The sequence below is a fragment of the Camelus dromedarius genome, chromosome 12 (genome assembly GCF_036321535.1).
Source record: "Camelus dromedarius isolate mCamDro1 chromosome 12, mCamDro1.pat, whole genome shotgun sequence".
NCBI lineage: Eukaryota > Metazoa > Chordata > Mammalia > Artiodactyla > Camelidae > Camelus > Camelus dromedarius.
Window position 1 is genome coordinate 22,591,519 of NC_087447.1, and position 23,480 is coordinate 22,614,998.

The 23,480-nt window shown below is 48.3% G+C and overlaps 1 protein-coding gene across 3 annotated transcripts in view; it reads right to left on the reverse strand.

Annotated features, from left to right (window-relative positions):
- LDLRAD3 (low density lipoprotein receptor class A domain containing 3) overlaps positions 1-23,480 on the reverse strand; it is a 224,824-nt gene that overhangs the window by 125,882 nt on the left and 75,462 nt on the right. The window contains exon 2 of one of the 3 annotated variants that reach the window (XM_064492447.1): positions 3,440-3,504. The exons of the other annotated variants lie outside the window; for them this stretch is intronic. Within the exon in view, the coding sequence (XP_064348517.1) occupies positions 3,440-3,504 (65 nt within the window). The remainder of the gene's footprint in view (positions 1-3,439; positions 3,505-23,480) is intronic. 3 annotated transcript variants of the gene reach the window in all.

Genomic DNA, 23,480 nt, shown 5'->3' on the forward strand with positions numbered 1-23,480 from the left:
CTCAATAATTACTGCCTGAATTAATCCATAGAAACCTAAGCATACAGTTTTGCTTCAATGCACCCATAAGATACTATGCTATTCTGAAACCTGCTTTTGTCACTTAATATAGTGTGACGTCTCTTCATGTTGATGACCTCAGGTCCACACCATCACTTTTAATGGCTAAGGGTAATTTTACTGCATCTTTTGTACCCATAAGTCCCATTACTGATGGATATTTGGGGTGTTTTCAGTAAACAGTGCACATTCCAGATGCATGTATTACTTTCCCCACTTGTACAATATCTCTTTAAGGTACAACCGCTAGGTCAAAGGATATGCATATTTCATATTTGGGCATCCTTTTGATCATCGACTGCCTCCTCCCTGAGGAACTGGTACTGTCTTCTGGCCACAGACGGCTACAGGAAACGCCTTCAGCTCTGGACCGTCCGAGGAGGGCTGATTCTCCCCTGCTGGCAGTGATATTCCCAGAGGCGCACAGGCTGAGAACACCCCAAGGTTCCCCTGTGTGTGTGTTACGTTGGTCCTTCACTGCTGCCGGTGCGCTATTATTCTCCATCTATCTCCCGTCTCTCTTCATTTTAACATCTGGGTATTTCATTACTCTGCAAAGTAGGGGACATTCCTGTGCAGTCAAGGAAACCATGACTCTTCTTTTTATCTCTTCAAATTGGCACTGGGCGCAGAGCATCCATCTTTGCTGGAACTGGTTTCCCTGGGTTACACTAATCTCAGGCTAATGCAAAGTGTCCCTCCTTCCAGGAGCTGCTCCTTGAGCTGACTTTTCCAGGATGCACTCTCCCTCTGTCTAAGGGCCCCAACAAAGGACAGCTTCTCGCTCCAAGGGCTGTCACATTTGTCAGTATTCCTCCAGAATTTCTCACCTTGTAAAGCAGTTTCATGAAGAGCGGGTCAGCAATCCACCTAGTGATCGCCAGGGATGCTTGTGAAAATGCAGATTCCTGGGCCCCTCCTCTAGAGAAATCTGCATTTTTATTAAGCCTACAGTGAATTCCAATGGATACTCAAATGTGAACACCCTTTTTGCACAGATTCTACCTATGTCTATGCCCAGAGAGCAAATGACCTCACCACTCCTCTCTCTTCCCAACGTTGCCACTGCACAGACCAGCGGCTCCTCCAAGAATTCTGGCTACAGGGCCAGTGTGGGGTCTGCTCTGACCACTGCTCCCTCGAGTCAAGTTTAACACTCACATCCCAGATGGTGTAATTACCATGTGAAGAATACCCACAAGGAAACCACAAACCTCTTTGTGCTCTTGCCCCATTTCAATAGTTTCTCTCTTCTTCCCCTGTTCAAATGCCAGATACAAAAATAACTCTGCTTTCCACAAAAAGCTGTGGACTCACATTCAGATGGTTGCTGTTCTAGCAAACAGGCCCTTTTAGAACTTCAAAACTCTTAACCGGATCTGTCCACTTTTTAAGGATTTACACTGTACCTGTGCACAATACGAAACAGGGTTAAAGCGGCCAACAGTTTTTTTTTTTTTTTGCTGCCGTCTCCTGGCAAAGAACAAAATATTTCTGAGCATCCTACTCTCTGTCAGGCACTGAGAAAGTGCTCCCTAACTCACAAAGAAGATACAGACAGGTAACTGAGCCTCCGCGTGCAGTGCCACGAGTGCTCAGGTGGGGGAGCTAGAGGACACCTAATCTCAAATTGGGGAGGAGGTTGATGTCAGAAAAGCCTTCTCAGAGGAAAGTCAGCCTCCGCAGAGACCCCTCATTCCACTAATACTAACTCACAAACTGTGTCATACTTCAAAGAACGAGGATACACCAAAGAAGTTGGCTACACCACGGTAGCTGGTGGGATTGTGGAGAGAAGACAGTTCCCAGAAGCGGGAATAGCACGTGCAAAGGCTCGGAGGCAGGAACGATGTGGTAAGGGAAGACATGAAAGGCGGTCAATTTGAACTTGCTTCTCGTATCAGTAAGAGTACCCAGTATCTTTTCTTTAATTAAAACAACTAAAACCCCTATTTCCCCTAAGAAATGTGCTATAAGCTAGATGTCATTCCGCTCACGCTAAAGATGTGCAAATTGTAAGCGCTACGCTAAAGCATAAATCAGGGGGGAAAATCAAATTATAAAATTCACAGAATTGGAATCAACACACACACACACACCCCCAGTGTGAAAACCCACACACAGCCACTGCTGGCTAAAAACTTTGCAAAAAGCAATGGATCTGAAGTCGCTACTATATTCAGTCCCCTGGTTCACTTTGTAAAAGTCAAACTATGGTTCCTTTTAAAAGTCAAAAATGACTTCATGGTGGAGGGCAAGAAAGCAAAACAGCCTTATAAAAATAACAGACTTTTAAAAAGCAATATATCTCTGGATTCTCTAAGAAGTCTGGGAGGGAGAGAAACCTTTCACATGGTCCAAAAGCAGATGATAAACAGCCCAGCAAGCCAAATCCAGGCCTGGAATCCAAGCCTTTGCAAATTCATTGTTGCTTGAGCCGAAAAACAGCCCTCTGCCATCCAGCAGCTCAACTCCACACGACTACTGGAGAGGACGCCACTGTTTTATTGATCAGATATCACAATGTATTATTTCTTCTTAAAATGTCATCTTGGCTGTTCGAGAGATACACATTGGTGGTGGAGAGAGCAAAAGACCACAAGGTAAGAGGAGTATGAATAGAGCCAGAAAGCATCTAGTTGAACGAGCTCTGCGAGAAAATTCTTTATAAACATCTCCCCTTTTATAACAAGAATAGGAAGTCTGTAGCCTTGGGGCTAAGAGGGGAGGAGGGCTTCGGGTAGAGAGTCTGAGTTTCTATCCCCAGTTCTGCCCCATAATAGCTGAGTCACTTCACCTCCACTGGCCTCAGGATCCCCATCGGTAAAGGGGGCACAGGAGAGCACAGACCTCAGTAAGAGCTGCTGCGTGTAAAGAATAGGGCGTAATGCTTGACACCTAGTAGGGATCTGATAATAGCCTCCCTGCCCTAACACGGCTCAGGGCTCCACAGACGGCTTCTCCTCCCGTACACGGATGGCCCTGAGAAAAACCAGGTGGAAATCAAAGGAACGTTTACCCCAGCTAAGGCCTTACTTTTTCAGGTGTTGGTTCCATTAACATCAGCGCTCAGAGTCTCTCTATGGTACACGTCGGACCACGCGTGAGGGCTGCAAAGAGAATCAAACACAACTTCTGCCAGCAAGGAGCCCCTCGCTAAGGAACCCCTGGCCCGGAAGAGCGGGAGAAAAGGACAGTAAACAGGTAACTGCCACGAGATGCAGTAAGAGCTATGTAAGTTCTTACAAACACCTGCCTTTCACTACTGTCTTATACTTAATGTAGAGCTGTACGGCGGCCTGCCGGGGTTCAAATACCGAACGAACCAAGTGCTTTGGGACCACTTACTAGCCACGTGATGCACTGAAAGTCATCTCACCTCTCTGCGTCTCCATGTCTGTATTAGCAAATGGTGATACGAACAGTACTTCCCTCACTGAGATGCTGTGGGGATTAAATGAGATAAGATAATAATTGCTTAGAGCTTTCTCTGGAAAATACTATTAGGTATGAGAGTTCATGCTGTATTAGCTGCTACGGTATATGTTATATATTAGCTATTAGTACATGATATTACACTATAAAATAGAGTAGGTAGTATTTAGTGTTATACAGTATTATACAGTATTATCACACAGTATTAGCTATTATTATTATAGTTATTAGTTATTACTATTATTTTCAGTTTCTACCCAGCAATGGATGCTTAATCAATATGTCAGGGAATGGATACACACTGCTACATATAAAATAGATAAACAACAAGGGCCTACTGTATACCTTGTAATAACCTATAAAAGAATCTGAAACAGATATATATATATGTATATGTGTGTGTATATATATATATATATATATATATATATATATATATATATATAACTGAATCACTTTGCTGTACACCTGAAATCCTGTAAATCAACTATATTCAACAAATAAAAATATGTGGGGGATGGGCAGACTGCAAGACGAACTTCAGAAAGAGAGCACGGCTCAGGCAGCCTGGGGACCAGGGAGCATAGCACACAAGGCAGCGCTATTCCAGAACAAGGGTGGGGGCATTCCAGGCAAAACGAATGACCTGAACGGTGACAGGATGTGGTTTATACGGAGACCTGGAGGAGTCAGAGAGCAACCAGAACACGGAACGTGGCAGGAGGTGAGGCTGCGAGAGATGCAGGCAGGAGTCTGGACACTTATCCTGTGAACCAGCAGCATCTTCATAAAAAGTGATGTGTCAGGGTTTTTTTTTTGTATGAGGGGGTGGTAATTAGGTTTATTTATTCTTTTTTTTTTTTTCCCTAATGGAGGTACTGGGGATTGAACCCGAGACCTCACACATGCCAGGCATGCACTCGACCACTGAGCTATACACTCCCTCTCCAGGTTTGTTTTTTACAAAGATAACTTTTATGGACTCACAAGGATATTATGGGGCTCTGTAAGTCAAGGAAATATCCCCCTCACTCCCCCAAAGCCCCGAGGGACCTGAAGTGAGCCAAGTCCGTAATATTCTTTGGGTTTTTAGGGAAAAACACACTATAAGCGATCTGGGAATTCAAAGTGCCTGCCACTGCCCTTTAAAATAATTTTATTATTAAGAATGACAGGGAAAAAAAGGCAAAACAGGTTAGCATGTGTGGGATTAGGACATTATTTTAGAAACTAAAGTTTTTTTCAGGTGACTTACTTTGGCTATTTATAACGCACATAGTAAGTGCATGAAGGTACGTTTGTGTGCACACGTATGAATGAAATGAAAATTCCAGAGTCTACAAGCGGAAACCAAGACATTCCCAACTGATTCTTCTAGAGACAAATCTTGAGAGGAAAAAAAAAGCTCTAAGACGATAATAAATAAATGCAGGTCAGATAACTTAGCTTCTGGAGGCTTTCTACCGCTTGGAGGAACAACTTCCTGAGAGTGGATCAGGGTCCCTGGGATTAAGAGCAGATGTGGAGCAGACACGGATGGAACAGAAAGATTTCCACCTTAAAAAGAATACTATAAAAAAGGCATCCTCCAGCTCCGTGAAAGGTGATAGCAAGGGACAATTCCTAAGACTCGAGAAGAGAAAGTAAAAAAAAAGAGAGAAAAAGTGGGAGAGATGTAGGAATCAAAGATAGTTTTCGGGTTTGAATAAAAACGAAAAAGAATTCATGCTAGATCACCTTCCATCTTGCAGGACAAGGAGTGTCATCTTTGCCAAAAGGTTTTACTTTTCAAAGCCTTCACCCTCGCCCGCCCCCTCTGGGCCCCTGATAAACTTGGAGGTTTTCCTTCTTAAAACACCCTCATTTCTGTGCATATCCTTTAACTTCAGACTTGTGAAGAGGAAGCTCACATCTGACTAGCCTCCGAGAAGTGTCTCCAACAGTCCCTCTCACCTGGCCCCCCCCTGCACATCCACACCCACAGAGGAACCTGGGAGCTCAGATTCTGACTCCATTGTTACTACAACGCCGGCAAAGAGCACCAGACAAAGGCCTGTGATGTAAGGATTAAACGTGGTGATACCTGCAGACAAAAGGACTTCCACTCCGAAACCCAATCCTCTGTTGGGTGATGTCAACAGAGCACAGACAAGGAGGGAGGGAGGCAGCCTCTGGCTGCTCTGACAGGCTGAGCAAGAGAACATTCTCGTCTGCAGTGAGGTAACTGGAAAACAATCGTTTCCAAAAAAACAGTACTTAACCCACCACAAATCCTGCTCCAGGAAAGGTCTTCCCTGAGGCATCCAGAGGTTTCTATGATGCTTTCAGCACCAGTCACAGGACTCACATAATCCCACAGATATCACCTCTTGGTAGCTGTGGGCTGACTTTAAAGGCAAAATATCAATTTTCAGCTTCTAATTTATCCTCTAAGAGCAGAGACACTCAAACCCAACTGCACATTTGAACAACCTAGGAGGGTCTTTAAAAAAAAAACCTACCCCAAATCAGGGGAGCTGGAGTGACTATATTAATATCAGACAAATAAATAGAATTTAAGACAAAACATGTTCCTATAGACAAAGAAATGGTCAAACCATCAGGAAGACATAATATATGCACCTAAAAGCAGCTGCAAAACACACGAAGCAACAACTGACAGAATTGAAAGGAGAAACAGACGTGAAACAGTAGGAGTTGGAGACTCAATACCCTACTTTCAATAATGGACCAAATAACAAGGCTGAGGATCAGCAAGGAATCAGGAGGCACGAAGGACACTGAATAAACCCACCAGACCTCAGGCGTCCACACAACTCTCCAGCCAGCAACAGGGAATGCACTTCTCAGGTGCACACGAAACATCCTCCAGGGAATCCCAAATGTGAGGCCAATGTGTGTACACCTCGGTACATTTAAGAGGAGTGAGACCACACCACGCGTGTTCTCCAATCACCGTGGAATGAAATCAGAAATCAATAACAGAAGGTTTTTTTGGGGGTGGTGATGAAAATGTTCTAAAATTAAATATTGGCCATGAGGGGCATAGCACTCTGAGTACAAGTAAATAAAGAAGCAAAACTTCCTAACAACTCCTGAAATCTAGGAGGGTTGGTGACGTCAGAGGTGGAAGAGTTGCTCTTTTCCAAGGAGGTACTAAATTAGCTCAATTCCTCCCCAGTTCTTCTGGTTTGCTCCCCAGGCAACGTATGGCAACACCGGCAGGTGAGGGGTGGGTACTACAGGCATCTAGCGGGCAGACCAGGGGTGCTGCTACACGCATGGGACAGCCCTCCCCGCAACAAACAATAAAGAACTATCTAGCCCAAAATGCCAACGGTTTTGAGGTGGAAGAACCCTGTACTAGGGAAAGGTCAATACTCTTGAATTTTTGCCTCTTCTAATTTAAAGAAAGAAACAACCCTGTGTTAATGGTAAAGGATAAAGGATCTGGAATCAGACAGACCTGGGGTCCACATCTTGGTTCCACTCCTTCCCAGAACTGTGACCTTGGGCGTTACCTAACTAGCCTGGGCTTTAACTCTCTCATCTGTAAAATAGGATGATGAAATGACCTTACGATGTGGTTGTGAGGATTAAATGAGAAGCTGTGGGGCACCAGTAAGGCTAAGAGCCTTCATTGCTATAATTATTGTTTTTGTTAGTTAAAGCCCCAAAGTGGCTTAGTACCAAGAAATGAGTGACTGGGTCATTTTAAAATAGGGTTATTTTCTCCAGCAACAATTAGTATGTAAACGGGGCCATTTATGAGCTAATAAGCAATTGAGACATAACAGTTGACATTCCTCACTACTACAGTACACTCTAGCCAAAGCGGGACTGGCTAAATACCCTGTTGCCATGGTAATAAAAAGTTCCTGGGAGCCTGACTCATTTTCTTTCCAGTAAATGCTTTCTATTTGTCCGCCTAGACTTTATACACAAGCCCACTGCACGGTGGTGGAGTCTTTCCCACCTACTAGACCTAGTATCTTTCTGCTGCTCAAAAACCCATTTTACTATAGTGGAAATAGTCACCCCAAACAGGACAAGATGACCACCTGTCAGTTGCCATGGGTCTCTGTAATGGAGCCCCCTGGTTAGTAGCGGATAGGAGTGATCTGATAAGACATTCAACCATCCGGTGCCTTCCAGCGCCTCTGCTGGGCCAGGTACTAGCACGAGATTCCCTCACACTCACTATAAGTGAGGGAAGTAAATAAGAAGAAACAGGAAATGTTCACTATGTGCCCCTGGGCTTTTGTGGGCTTTAGTCAATCTTCACTCCACCAAAACCCAGGGAGGCAGGACTGATTCCCAACATTGTACAGAGCACACGGAGAATCAGAGAGATTAAGTAACTTGCCCAAGGACATGCTTTCCATATACATTTGTCTGTTTCTGCTCCATCTCAATTCTTAAACTGAGTTGGCTTAGGAAAAGAAATCAAAATGAAGAAAACAGGATGTTATGGGCGAAAGCAAAAGAAAAGAAGGTAGTAGACAGAACGTGTTTCATAAAATAGGACACGATTCTGAGCAACAGGGCTCAAATGTTAGTATGAGTTTCCTGGTGGCCAAAACAATGAAGGAAACATGATTGGTGGTGAGTGTGGAGAGAAGGGTCCAGAACATTAAAAGCTGACCATTTATAAGATTTGGGGGTACTCTCTCCTCATAACCCAGACATAAGTCACAAAATGAGAGAGAGTCACAAAATCTGAAGCCAGATTAGACAAAATCCCAATCCTGCAAAGGCTGCCCTCCTGCCGCAAGCCCAGGAAGAAGGGGTGTGAATGTATCACCTGTATTCCACATTCATTTCCTCAACAAGCAGTGTGGTGGAGTACTGAGGCGTAATTAAGATTCTGGAGTCAGACTCCTTAAGTTCAAATCTCAGCTCTGCACTTCCTAGACACGTGATCTTCGACAAGTTATATAACTTCTGGTGCCTCAGTTTTCTCATCTGTAAAATGAACATGATGTGCGGATTCAGAGTAAATCCCTCTGCGCAGTGCTTAGGCTCCGCTGTATAACTATTCCTATTGCTCCTACTCCCATCACAGTTCAGTGATAACTGATTATGTGCCAGGCATTGTTCTAAGCAGGGGTGAACACAGCCCTGCACCAGGCAGGGGAGCTCTAAAAAACAAACAACTAAAACCAGAAGGCGCCAAGCGCTGTGGAGATGTCAGACAGCGTGACAGTGAGGCACTGTGGTTAGTCTGCGTCATCAGGCAGAATCAGTTACAGTGAAATCTCAATGACAGAAGAAGCCAGCCGAGCAGAGATGAGGGGAGAGCATCTCGGGCAGAGAGCCCATCTCCAGGACACACCTGGAAACAGGGAACAGAAAGAAGGGTGGCAGGGTTGGGCCAGAGCAGAGTGCTGGCGGGGTGGGCGAAAGCAGGAGGCAGGTCAGGGAGGGCCTCCTCGGCCTGGCTAAGGAGTCGGGGTTCGAGCCCAAGTGTGATGGGAAGCGTTCCAGGGGAGTGATTTTATTTGATGTGTCTTTATAAAAGATCACCCAGCTGCCTGGTGGAGAATGGATGGAGGGCGTGGAGGCAAAGCCAGGAAGACCATCCTAGGGGGTGACAAGGGTGCCTTGACCTCATGCTGGAGTGGGGAGGACGGAGAGCCATGAATGGACCCAGAACCCTGTAGGCCGGGATGTTGTAATCTCGGCACTACTGACATTTGGGCTGGAGAATTCTTTGGAGTAGGGGTAGGTGGGCTGTCCTGTGCACGGAAGGACATTTCACAGCATCCCTGGCCTCCAACCACTAGATGCCAGGAGCACTCCCAGCTGTGACAGTCAAAAATGCCCCCGGACATTGCCAAATGACCCTGGGGGTCAAAATCACCCCTGGTTGAGATCTCCCGCTTTAGGGGTAGAGCTGACCAGGCTTGAGGATGGACTAGATTAGGGAGAAGAGGCAGTTCTTTACCAAGAGAGGCCCCAAGGGTGACTCCTAAGTCTCTGTCCATAATCTCACGCAGTCCCAGGGCTTGCCCTCCACACCAGCAGGCCTGCTCTGGATTCCACTGTCACTCAAACACTCACTCACTCCACAACGAGTGTCAGTCACAGTGAGCATCAGCCGTACCCAGCGCCAGGGATGCAGCCTTGACTGAAAGAGTCCGAGGAGGACACAGACAGAAAAGCATGTCAAGCTGGTACAGCAAGGCTCATGCGTCAGAAGAGCCCTGAGACTGAGCAGAATTACAAAGGAAGACACGGCCCTTTGCTCCTGGAGGGGGGCCTCCTTAGAGGCTCCAAGGCTGTGCCAGGAGGACAGAGGCACAGAGGGAAGAAGCATGTGCAAAGGCACAGGGGTGTGAGACAGGGAAGCTGGGGAGGGGACGGAGGGAGAGGCCAGGCCAGAGATACTTCCGAGTCTCAGCTGTTTCCATGGGCGACCTGGGAGCCGCTGGAGGTCTGCTGTTACTACTCATATTCCCTATTACTAAGGATTAAAACAAACTCAAGGCAGCGTCTACTGAGCCCTCACCCTGCACCAACCCCCGTGCCGGGCACTCCCCCTACGTGGGGCCCTTCCTCCCCTCCTCTAGAGGAGAAAACTGCAGCTAAGGAAGTCCAAGGCCACATCCCTTGGGACCCAGAGAGAAGAGAAAGTGCCTGGAGGAATATACCCTCAGAAGAATGACTCATTAACAAGGAAGTATTAGGATGGGGGACTCAGAAAAGGAGAGGAGGTCAGGCTGTTAAAGCAAACCCGTCAGGTGACCCCTTTAAATGTCCTGAGGGAGAGACTGTGTGTGCACGTACGTGCGTGTGAATGTACATGTGTGTGCATGTGCGTGTTACTGGTGGGAAGAATCCTGTTCCTGCTGAGCATTCCCATCTGGCTCCCTGGTAAGGGAAAACCAGCTCTGGGGGAGCAGCAGTGTGAGAGGGATACAAGAAGACAAGCAAGGATCTGCCATCACACATCCTTATAAAGAGTCATGATTCTCTCACTGGTTCATTCAAAAATGTGTACTGAGCATCCTTCCTGTGCCAGGAGCTGACATGGTTTGGTATGGAGATAACATGATCAAGATGTATGCAGGGCCTTTCCTGGCTGTTCTGAAGCTTCTAGTGTCACCTGGAAGATGGTACCTAATGCTCTTTACTGTATCTGCTTGTTCACAAGTGTAAGGGAACAGGGACAAGGCGAATCTACCTAGCCTGGGGTGGAGGGTGGGAAAGCTTCTGGGCAGGGATGCAGGTATAAAACAAGAGGTCTCTGTCTTTAGACAACAATCTACCCATCCATCCATATATACACACATTGATCCATCCATCCATCTTCATTCTTCCTAAGGAGCAGCCTCTGCTGCTCTTCCAGTTCTATACTTCCATCAGAAGGGAAGTAAAAAAAACTGGGTGATGTCAATCCGTAAATAACTAACACCTCTAGGCAGATGCCAGAGGGCAGGTTTCTACTCAGAAGGAAAGGAAGGCTCGGAAAAGTAAAATCACATGCCCTAAGTTTCACCCAGGGTCAAGAACAAAATCAGGTCTGCCCCACTATCCTGCTCAGCTGCGGCACGCCAGACGACCCTAGAAGCCGCTCACAGAAGCACCGTTTAGTTTTCTAAAGTGTTTGTTGTGTTGTGATGTTACTCGTGTCCTCTGCAGCCATACACAGACCGGGGAGATACGGTCCTGCTCCTCTGTAATCTTCCTAAAGGCCAGCCTTCAATACAACACTTTCAGGAGGACTGCTAATCGGTGGGAGAAAAAGCCTGGCAGAATTAGCACATTAAGTGATGAAACAAATCTGCCTTTGTCCTCCCACTGTCTGGAATGGAAAACAAAATATTTTTGAAATGCAGAACACGCAGGGGAAACCTGGCACGAGAACTGGGACATTAAAGAGAAGGCACGGGCAGCGCGCGTCCCACATACGTATTGTTTTCATCGTTCATACTTGCCAAGGTTTGGTTTGTACCGGAGCATGATTATACCATCCGCGGGCTGTTTTCTGAAATTGCCCAGCAGAGCAATGGGAGTGTGTGGCCCTGAAGGGCTCTACAGGAACCCCGTCCAGGGCCATGACCGAGGGTGTGGCTGACCGCTAGCTGTAGGGCGACTGTTTTAAAGAGGGATGCACGACTTCTAGGAGGGGAATCAACCATTCCAGGCAGCCCCAGCCCCTGCGGGAACTGCAAAAGCCTGGCTCCTAGCAGCACACGCCCCCTGGGCAAGGTCAACAGCACTGGAGGGAGACAGAGGGCCTGGAAACTGTCTGCAACCGAAGACAGGTCCACTCTGCTGCCTGGGGACGGCAAGCGGATGTTCACTGGTCACCGCTGATGCTCAGAGCAGTGGTGTCCCTGGCACCAACCACCCGCGGCACCAAACCTCTCTGCCCATGTCGTCATGTCCCCTGCTCTGCAGGCAGAGAGACCCATCCGGCCAGACAGCAAACAATCGGTGATGCCGGAACTTCAAATCACCCTAAGCCTGAGCGGTTCTAAAAACAGGGAACTCATTAACACCTCAGGCGCCCCGCTGCTACCGTTAAAGAGTTCCAGAAAGCAGATCTGGGCTCATTAAAAGAAATAAATTTCTGAGAACGCCCATGCTATGATAGTTGGAAGTGAGCTTTGTTCAGGAAAAGGACAATTACAGTACTGCCTTTGGAATCACAGATGTCAAGGCGAGCCTAAAGCAGGGAAAAGGGACTTCTTCGGGATCTGATTCAGTGGGATTTGACTCTTTCGGTCCATAGCAGACCCTCTGTGAAAATGAACTCTTATGCAAAGCCCAAGAGGTTTTAAAAAAGGAGAGAGACGTGTAGCAACTTTGCTCTCAGAGAGAGAAGGGTCCCCATCCAAAAGCCCCTTTGCTCTGCTGCTCCCCCTCTCCCCCGGGGGCACTAGCCCTTGGCACCCCAAGAAGCACAGGCTGATACACTGACGGGACTCTCACCCCTCACTGCAGAGATGAAAAAATCAGACCCCAAACCACAGGGCTGGATCCTCTTGAACCCCTATTGGTCTTCAGGGCAGATTTTTTAGACCTTCACGTGTGAGCTTCTATGATCTGGGCAGCCTTCCTCTTTATACACTTTTTTAAAATCACCCCAAAACTACTTGTTGCAGGGATGTAGAGATATGACAGTAGTAATAATAATGGCTAATTTTTCTCAAGAGCTTAGTAAGTGTCAGGCACTGTCTAAACACCTAACAGGTATAATAAATACATATAAATTCTATGAGGTCGGTACCATTTGATTATTCCCCATTTTACAGATGCGTAAGCTGAGGGACAGAGAGATTCGACAACTTGCCCAGTATGCAGAGGAACCAGGACAAACCCAGGCAGGCTCGTGCCAGGCTTGGGCACTGGGAAGCACACCACATTCTGTGCAAAAATTACGGTGAGTGAGAAAAGGGCAGCTATCCATTATCCCACCTCCCAGAGACACCCACTGTTAATGGGAATTTAATCTTGTCGGCGTTCCTTGTTGAGATTTCCAAAGGCCGCGCACCTCTGGGTGGGACTTGCATTTCGGGCTCAGATAAAGTCATTTTCTTTCATGGGCAGTGCAGGGATGGCACCAGCGATCCATCTGCTTTCTTTAGGAGACAATATACGTGAAAGCACCTCAAAAGCAAAACAAAGCACTAACCCTGAGCACGTCGCCGGCAAGTTACTTCGCCCTCTCTATTCAAAACGCTTTGCTTTGGAGGCCAGCACACTAGCTGGCCTTACCTGCCTGGGCTGCTCAGGAGGGGTGCTCTGTCGGGTATCCCCTCTCCCCTGATAGGGAAAGAGGCTGACAGAGCAGGATTCGTCCTAAGTAACTTCCTCCCTCATGAGACTGTTAGTTACATCACAGGACAAAAACGTCTCAAAACGTCCCGGGCCCAAGACTCCCCTGGGCTGCTTGTTGAGGTGCAGGTTCTTGGGCTTCACTGGCATTCTGTTTCAGCGGGTTCTGAGTTGTCCCCACATCTACACTGACCACGAGTCGGGCGACCGACCAAGCATGCTGTAGGAAACGCTGACTAAGGACTGTGCCTAAGAGCCCAGCAGCCCCGGTGGGGAACAGCTGACAGCCTCCCTCCGTTGCTGCTCAAGGGAGAACTCAAGGAAAACTTCGTCGTTGAGGCTTCTTTCTTCATTTTTCATTTTTGTTTTTGGCAATATTACTCAGAGCAACTTCCTGCTGAGCCGTGGAGATAACACCACAAGCGCTCCATCATTCATTCAGAAAATGTATTAGTTGTGTTGTTTTGATAAGCCTGGCGACCGATGACAGCTGACAGGCACTGAGGACAGTTCTGAACACATGGAGTGATGACAAGAGCGACACCTGACATTTGCTGAATGCTCACCACGTGACAGGTACTGTTCTAAGAGCCTCACAGACAGCCATTCAATCTTCGTGACCCCAGGAAACAGAACTACCTCTATCCCATTTTACAGATGTGGCAACTGAAGCACAGAGAGGTTAAGTAACTGGCCCAGGGTCGCACAGCTGGGAAGTGGTAGAGCTTGATGTGACCCATTCATCAGTCTCTTGACCCCTAGACACACAGCTGACGTCCTTCCCTTGGTTCACAAGCCCCACACGATTGCCCCCCACCACAGACTGCTCTAGACACCCCTGAGAATCGCTCCTCCTCCCCAACAGCCACCGGAATGACAACCGGCAGACCTGAACACCCGCCGCCTTCTCTCTGACCTGTTAGGCTTTCCCTTTCCATGCAAGTTTCTCCACCTCTTGCTAGGTTCACTCATCCTGAATCTTCCAGTCTCAGCTTAAGACAGTGGCTTCTCCTAGAACATTCTCTGGATGCCCCCGGTGACACAGAGGTCCCTCCTGTGGGATCCCATGGCACGCTCCCAGCGTGGGTCACACCCTATTCCCTGCTTCATCGCCTCTGCTGACTCGGGCCTCTCCTAGGACAGGGATTTCCTTGTTCACCATCTGCTCCCATATCAGCAAGTGCCAAGTGCACAGTAGGTGCTCCATAGATGTTTGTTCAGTGTATTAACAAATACACAGTCAGAGCTCATCAGCGGCTCTAGGGGTCAGGAAAATGCACCACCAGCTCTCTGGGTGCAGGGAGCACAACTGACGGTCCCAGGTTCTGCCCAGCTGGACCTGCTGCCACAACTGAGCCAAAGCCACACCTCCCGCAGGCCGCTCTCCCCCACTGGCCGGGCATGGCAGGCATGCTGAGACCCGCACATCCCCGCGAGGACTGGGACTCCTCCGACAGGTACCTTCGGCTCCAGGACATCTGGGGACCTGGCTGAACTGTTCGTGGCCCTCATTGCATGAGGCTTCCTTCCTTTTCTCCTTCCACAAATGCCCAACGCCCATCTCCACTCTCCCTGACTTCCCCTGCCCCCCACACGCAAGAAATTTCTTGGACGCTTCACCCTGTCTTGGCATCTGCATCACAACAGACCTGAATAACACAGTGGCAGCGCCTGGGTCCTAATGGCTTCTCTGGTCCTATCCCCAAAGTCAGGGCGGCCATACGGGTTCTTCCTCAAGTAACCACTAGGACTAACATCCCAGCACACCGAGAAGAAAAGGCTAAACGGGGTAACAGAGAAAAGCGGTACCTCACCTCCATTCCCACCTCAGGGGAAGCTCAGAGGGGGTCCTGAGTGGTGGCAGGGATGGGGCAGGGTGCACTGAGCACCCACACTGTCACTACTGCTGCACCCTGGAAACACACCTTGACTGTGGGCAGCAGCTGACCTCTCTCTCTCACCCCTTTCCAGCATCAGACTGGCTGGTGTCCTCAGTCCCAAGGAGCTGGGTACAACCCCGCTTGGCTTTTAATGCCAGACAGTGAGCAGCGGAGATGTGTCATGTTCTGCATCAGGACCACCAGCTCCCTGCCATCCGACAGGGCCTCACTCGGCTTCCCACCTGGCTGCCTGGCTGCTGCCCGGCCACTGAGAGCAGTGGGACTACCTGGCTGAGCATCCAGGAGCAGGCTGTGCCCAGGAGCTCAACAGAGAAAGGCATAAAGATGTGCAGCAGAGCCACGGTGATGGGCTGGAGCAGACGCGGGAGCACGCGCAGCCCCAGGCAGGCTCCCCGCTCATCAGCCAGAGGTTCCAAACGGCCAAGAAAAAAATATACATAAAATCATCGAGCAAGAGGGCTGCCCAGACTGCTCTTTGGGGTACACGATGGCCTCAGTGCGCCACGAAAGCCTCCTCGCTAGAATCTCCTGTTCCTCCAGCAGGGCCCCACACCTCCCCAAGGCGCTCGCTCTTCACTCAGGAAGTCAGTGAAGATCACGGCCTTTACCATTAGATCCCAAAGGAACTGGAGAAGCAAATGAACAACCCTTGCCCTGGACAAGAGACAGCAGGAACCAAGATGGTCTTGTGCCCCCACATATTTAAATTGCATCGCGAATCAGAGACACTGATCACCTGTCTCCACACCCACACCTCCCCAAAATGAAGGGCGCTGAGGACAGAAATAAACAACCCAGGGACACGCAAACTACGCCTTTCCAAAGGAGTCACAGAGGTCTTCTGATGTGGAGTTAACCTGAAGCTTTTCCGGGCTGTAGGACACGGAGCACCTGCGTGTAACCCATGTCAGTCCCTTGTCTTCCAACTATTGAATCTAGAAAACCCGACAGCCTTGACAGCCTTTTCAGCCCTAAGGCATTCCCTACATTTTATGGGATTCTTCTCGCAGGGATCTTAACAAAGGACACGGTAGTAACCCTGTGAAAAGCTAGAAGTTTCTGAAATCCTTTTTTAAGAGGGGTATACAGTCACCTTCTGACCTCAAAGATTCTCTACCCCCATCTAAACAGTCCAGAAGTTAGCCTTCAAGTGTTACTAGCAAACGAAACTTTCTGGTCACGTGTTTGAATGATATGAATGCATCGCATCCTCTTCTTTTAATTATTACTTTCTCATCTGTCTCTGATTTAAAAAAAAAAAAGCCATTAGGATATTGCAAACTAGCTACATCACAGACGAAAGTGCAAGTCTGCATAAAAATAAATAAATACATAAATAAAAAGACTGCATGCAGCCTTGCAGCCTCACGGCCTCACTTGGGTCAGCAAGATTTGTCTGGATGTGCCAGGGGAAAAAGAATTTTTTTTTTGATGTTCTGTGATTTTGCAGCCATTTAAATTTTATTAGCAATTATGGAGCGTGTTACCACTGACTACATCTTGCAGTTCCAGCCAAGTCCTGGCAACGAGAGCACTGCCTGAATGACAGGGTCCAGGCAACCTGGCTGCACGCGTTCCAGGGACCCAAGAACATGAACCCTCCCAGTGCCGAGCGCTTCATTAAGATTCTCCCCCTGCAGGAGGGGAAAAGGCAGCATGCAGAGCTGGTAATAACAAAGTTGTCTGGAAGTGGCAGGGAGGACTGGCCAGACGGAGTGAGGCCAGTATTTGTCCAAAAGAGTTAGTTGATTTAAAAGATGACTTGAGGATGACCATGCCACTAACTTCTCAGCTGGTGTTTTTATTGGTATTTAAATTGGTAGTTTCCAAGACAGCAGCAGGTTCCAAACAGCAGTTGCCATTATCACCTGGGAGGGACCCAGGAAACCAGAAGAGGCTTAGGGGGAGATAAGACTTGGCTCAATGTCTCCTGCAAACCAGAGTCTGGGGTCTCCTGTCCCAGCTCCAAGGGAGGGGGCACCAGGACCTCTGGTAGAGAGTCTGATTCTTCTCCCTTCCAAGAGAGATGATGAGGGCTTGAGAACAATGGAGTTGGCATGGGCTCCCTCAACCTAGGCTGCCGCATAGCACGGCACCCCTCAAAACAGGGCAACACAGGGTCCCTGGGTTCTGTCTTCTGAAAACGGTCTGGGGAAGGGGACTGCTCATTTGACTAATGTGCTGCTGATCTGAACATTCACGGTATTTCTGAAATAGAATGGTCCACCCTCCTTAGTTTTGAGAAGCTGTTAGAATCTAGGGAGCATTTTCTAGCCCATATTTGATGACTGCAAAAGCTGGAGGGAGCCAGGATCAAAAATTCTCTGGCAACCCTGGAGACGCCTCCTTTCAGGGAATAACGCACTGCTCGGGAAGGGAGAAGATAGAAAAGCGGATTAAGTGCCCGCTATGTGCCAGACATCAGCACACCTGACTCTCAAGTCCCCTTTCCAAACCTGCTCCCATTTTGCAGATGAAGAAACCGAGGCTCCGAAGGGAAGTGACTAGCCAGCAGCAAGCTGGGATCTGAACCAGAAATGTGACTCCACACTGCCAATAAGAGTACAGCTAACGGTCACTGAGCACTTACTATGTGCCAGCAGCAGTTTGAAGGGTTTTCCAGGTTTCAGCTTATTTAATCCTCATAAAAATTCCATGGGATTTAAGGAAACTGAGGCTAAGTACCCTGCCCCAGGGCCCACAGCTTACATGTGACAGAGCCAGGATTCAATTCAGGCCACGTGGCCCCAGAGTCAGGCACCTCCCACTCTGACCTGCCTTCTATCCTCACGCAGGGCAAGCGCCCCAAGGAAAATGGACTCATGTGGTAGTTACCTGTCTCGAAATGTCAGCATGTGGGGTTGAAACGCCATATGCTAACAATCCAAGAAAATACTCTCAATTTCATTGACTCTAAGACACCACAAGTCGCAAGGTATGCCTCTAGTTTACGTATAACTAAGAAAGAAAAAGACTCTGCCAATTAAACTAGTGACCGTGTTTTCTCACCCCATTGATTACAAGAGGCATCTCACTTTCAGAGACCTGACAATGTGAAAAGATCGTGCACCTTAGAACTAAAGAAACACTGGAGGCCGTCAAATGAGCAAGAGGGTGAAAAACAGGAGAGACGCAGAGTGGAGACAAGGTTCTCTGAGTGCGGAGCATCCTAAGGCTAAATCCAATTCCAAAAAATCCTAATCATCCCAATTTTCATGTGCAAGTTCCCGGTTTAGAAACACTGGCAACGAAGTCATGTTTTTTCATGGCCCCTTGGAGGACAAAAACGCTTACAGCTCAGCCTCCTCCCAGATGGGCTGGAAGTCAGTGAGCTACAGGCATTAGTTTGGTTACAGCACCTCCTCACCCCTGTGGCTTTTCAAGGCACTGGACTTTCACAGGCTGCCATACACACTAACGAGCGTTCAGAGTACCTTTTTTTTAAAATTACGGAAGTAGCCAAATCAAGATGCCAGGTCATGTAAGTAAGACTACATATAACTGATTTTTTTTAATTAATTTATTTATATTTTCTTATCTAGAGCATTCTCCCTAGATTTTTCCAACTACTATTCTACTGACACACCTGGTCCTGTTCCTCATGACCATCAGCTATAAGGGGAGGGACAAAATAGTAAGAACGAATTACCCCCACGTGGATGCAGTGAGAACCCAGCCAGCACAGGGATGTCCAGGGAGCTGAGCATGAAGGCCTGGTCCTGGGGTGGACGCTGGCTAGCAGGCACTCTGTCCTGTCACTATGCACCTGGCGTGGCAGGTTATTAGTGTCCTGAAACTTGAAAATGGAACCTTATTTGGAAATAGTGTCTGTGCACATACAGTCAAGTTACGATGAAGTCACAGTGGATGAGGGTGGAGCTAAATCCAACGATGGGTACCCTTTAAGAAGAGGGAAATTTGGACACAGAGACACTTGCCCAAGGAGAACACCACGTGATGACAGAGGCAGAGACTGGAGCTGCATCTACAAGTCTAAGACACCAAGGAATGCCAGTGATGAAACAAGGAGGGGCCCTCCCCTAGAGCCTTCAGAGAGAGCACGGCCCTGTGGACACCTTGATTCTGGATGTCCAGCTTCCAGAACCGCAACAGAACAAATTTCCGTTGTTTTAAGCCATTGGTTTATAGCATTTTGTGATAGCTGCCCCAGGCAACTGACCTACCCAGAACGTTTTGGAGCACTTTGCATTTCTCCACCTAGGGTAAAACTGCTGGCATCTTCAAACAGCGACCAGGGCCCCTTTTAGAAAAGCAATCATCAGGTCAAATTCATGTTAAGGTCAAGTGTAGCCTGAGAAGCCGGAAACTGTCCCTGTGTAGCTGTCAGGTGACTACCTGGGAACTGACACTGCCATCCCAACATCTGGACCGCGAGTCTCCTCACCATCGGCACAGGGCACGAAGGGCACATCTGGGAGGGGGTCGAGGACCCGAAAGGCTGCGACTCGCAAGTCCAAGACCTTGGAGGCTGCAGGGAGCGGTGCTGGTTTCAGGCCAACAGAATTTTAAGACAGAGACTTTAGGAGACTGTTCAAGCGATGCTGCAAAATACCATCATCAAAATCCACTTAGCGGTTTAATTGTGCGGGACTCAGGCAGAGCTGGGATGGCTCCGGCAGGTGGGGGCCGAGTGTGGGTCCAGGAAGACTCAGGTTCCCAGCTGAAGGCAGGAGAGCTACTTTCAACCCCCTCCTCCCCGTGACCCAAAGAGCCTTCCCAGCTCACCCCAAGCCCTCAAATATTTGCTTCCTTTCCTTGTACAGTGGCTTCGGTGTCTGGCTAGCTCCCTGGAGCTCTAAGCTAAAGAGAATTTCCTAAGAGCTCATGACTGTGTGTTCAAGCCTCTGTTGAGTGAAAAGAAGACACTGACCCAGCAAAGGAAGGGGATTCTATGGCTCTGGTTCTCACAGCGAGAGCTGGAAGAGGGGGGGGTGTGTGGTTCTGGGGGATGTGAGCAGCTGGTGAGCTGGAGCAGTCACATCTAGCACTGCAGGACCAGAACGTCACCGCATACTCAGGGCTGAGGATAACATCACGGGCACTTAAGAGGGAATGATGTCAGTCAGCACTTACCGAATGCTTCACCCGGGTCAGGTCCCCCAGCTCCCAGCCTCACGTACATTAGATGGTTTAAGACTAACAGCAATGCCCTGTGGTCCTCAGAGCTGACCTTCACCCTATTTTGAACCTGGATTATGGCCTGAACATATCACCTGCTAAGTGTTTTAACTCTCACCCCTGGAGTAGGGACATTGGTGTAGAGTAAGGTAAGTTGGTACCTAGAGCCTCAGAGGTCATAAATAGAGGCTGAGCCCGAAGCCCCTGTTCCTAACCACAGGATTTATGGTCTTACGTCTGAGGCTAAAGAAACTAAGTGAAGTAGGGGCCACGCCTGGAATTGCTTGAGATGTTTAAAAACAAATACATGAACAAACAAGATGACTTAAGCTAGAAAAGAGGCAACATTAACACACACAGGTCTTGGAGTCCTTCCGGACGACTAGTGCTGTGAAGGACTGAGTTTTCATTCTGAAGCATTTAACGGACACAGCGTTAAACCACAGTGATGTCCTCTAGATGCCTGTAAGTGCCAGTTTTGTTTTCTGAAGCTCAGCGTCTTCAGAAGGCTTTTGAAATTCAGCATTTAACAACAGCGTGCCGGATCCAAGACCTGGAGGAAAAATGGGGCATCTCAATCATGTGACGAGGCAGTGTGGCCCCAGCAGAAACAGACAGCGTGGCTCCCAGAGGGGCCTGGGCACCACGGTGGAGGGTGTTGAGAAAAGAAGGTCCACACCTACCAGGCTGGGCAGGCCCACGGAAGCCCAGATCACTTGAGCCGTCCCTGGGAAGTGTGTGTGTGAGATCCCCAGGGCTGCCGTAACCGGGGGCTGTAAGCAGCAGAAATGTATTCTCTCACATTTCTGGAGGCCCCAGGTCTGCACTCAACGTGTCAGCAGGGCCCACCCCGCCTGAGACGTGGGGTGAGGGGATCTTTCCCTGCCTCTTTTTAGCTTCTGGGGGCAGCTGGCAATTCTCGGCAGTCCTTGCTTGCAGCTGCAACCCTCCCATCTCTGCCTCCGTTGTCACCTGGCCTTCGTCCCTCATATCTTCACAGTGCTCTTATAGGGACACCAGTCATACTGGATCACACTGGATTAAGGGCCCACCCGACTCCAGGATGACCTCATCTGAATGAATGACATCCTCAACACCCCCATTCCAAACAAGGTCACATTCGGAGGTGCGGGGGGGGTTAGGGCTACAACATGCCTTTTGCGGGGACATAATTCAACCCACAACAGTGAGATTCTTACTCTCAAGCTCTAAAGGAAAAAAATAGAAGCAGGATGTCTGAGAATGTCATCCTGTGGCACAGCTGTGAGACAGCCGTCAATCACCACTTAACAATTTTTTAAGAACGAGAGGGAGTAGGCGTCTGGGCTGGTTTGCTAGGGCTGCTGTAACCAAGTACCACAACAGAACGGGTCTCTTGGTTCTGGAGGCCAGACGTCCTACAGCAAAGGGTCAGCAGGACTGGTTCTTCTGGGGGCTGTGAGGCAGGATCCATTCCAGGCCCCTCTTGTTGGCTTGATCTACTCCAGACCCCTCTCCTTGGCTTGTCGATGGCCGTCTTCTGTCTGTCTTCCCATCGCCTTCCCTCTGTGTGTATCTGCGTCCAGACTCCCCCTTTCCACAGGACATGTTGGATAGGGCCCACTCTAATGCCCTCAATTTAGTCCAATTACCTTTATAAAGGCCTGATCTCCCAGTAAGGTCCCACTCGAGGGACTGGGGTTAGGACTTCAACATATGAATTGGAGGAGGATGGGAACACAATTAAACCCATAACAATAGTGTTGGGTCAGTTTTGCTTTTTACCCGCTGGAGTGAAGGCCTACATCCCACAGTAGCTGCCTCCGACAATCCATCTACAGGCTGCCCTCCCGGCACATCAGCTGTCATCATCCCACTCCGCGAAAAGACAGACTAAAAGAGGAAGCAGCAAGCTGTACCCATCAGGTGGAACCTCCGATTTCCTGGGGCATTTTGCATGTGAGCCAAGCATTAGGGGCCTTAGTGAAATAGCTGAATCACTGCTAAAGTTTGGTAAGGATAATAACTCAGAATCCAGGGTTTTTTTTCCCTCTCTGCTTGCCCTGGAGCTCCAGGTTTAAAAGAAAACTTATGTGGCGCCACCTAGAGGCAGACCAAGGGGAAAAACCATAAAAAGGAAAGGAAGCGTTTCTGCCCTGGCTTTCCTCCTCTTTTATATTTCCTGGTGATCATTATTCCAAACTTGCCCTTTCAACCCGACCTCTTGGATATCTGCCATCACATAAGAGCAATTAAAAGTCGTGCTCAAGAAATGGCTAGGAACACTAAAAGCAAATAAAATTCAAATTCCATTTTTGTACCCACTTTTCTATGTCTCTGGACTTGGAAATTTATTAAAATTTTATCACCTGACAAGATCTTTGAATTTAGCCCCATCTCCACCCCCCTCCCAACACACACACACACACACACACACACACACAAAGGGCCTGAGTCTTTAACAGTCTAGACATGCCTAGTCAAAGATAACAATCAGTGTAATTTTCCAAAGAAGAAAATGAACCACCTTGTGACACAGATCTCAGCCTTCCAAGGTTTCTCCCCCATTTGGTTAGAACACAGAGAGGTGGCAGCTGCAATCCAACACAAAGCTGGCAGGGCACCTTAAGGCTCTTGATCCCTGGTCACACGTGTGTTCTAGAAATTTGGATCACTGCTTTATTATCACAGCAAGGGGCAATAATAAAGGACACTGTCTTCTTTCAGAAGGTTCCCAGGACTGAGAGCCATTTCAGAGATCATTGACAGGTATACCTCGTTTTACCCCATTGCATTTTATTGCACTTTGCAGATACTGAGTTTGTTACAAATTGAAGGTCTGTGGCAATCCCGTATTGAGCCATTTTTCCAACAGCATTTGCTCACCTTGTGTCTCTGTGTCACATGTTGGTAATTCTCATAATATTTCAAATGTTTTCATCATTATATCTGTCATGATGATCTGTGATCAGTGATCTTGGATGTTGCTATTATAACTGTTATGGGGAGCCACCTACCACACCCATAAAAGACAGTGAACTTCACTGATAAAAGCTGTGCATGTTTTGACTGCCCCACTGACCAACCATCCCCATCTCTCTCCCTCTCCTCGGGCCTCCCTATTCCCTGAGACACAACAATACTGAAATCAGGCCAAATAATAACCCTACAATGGCCTCT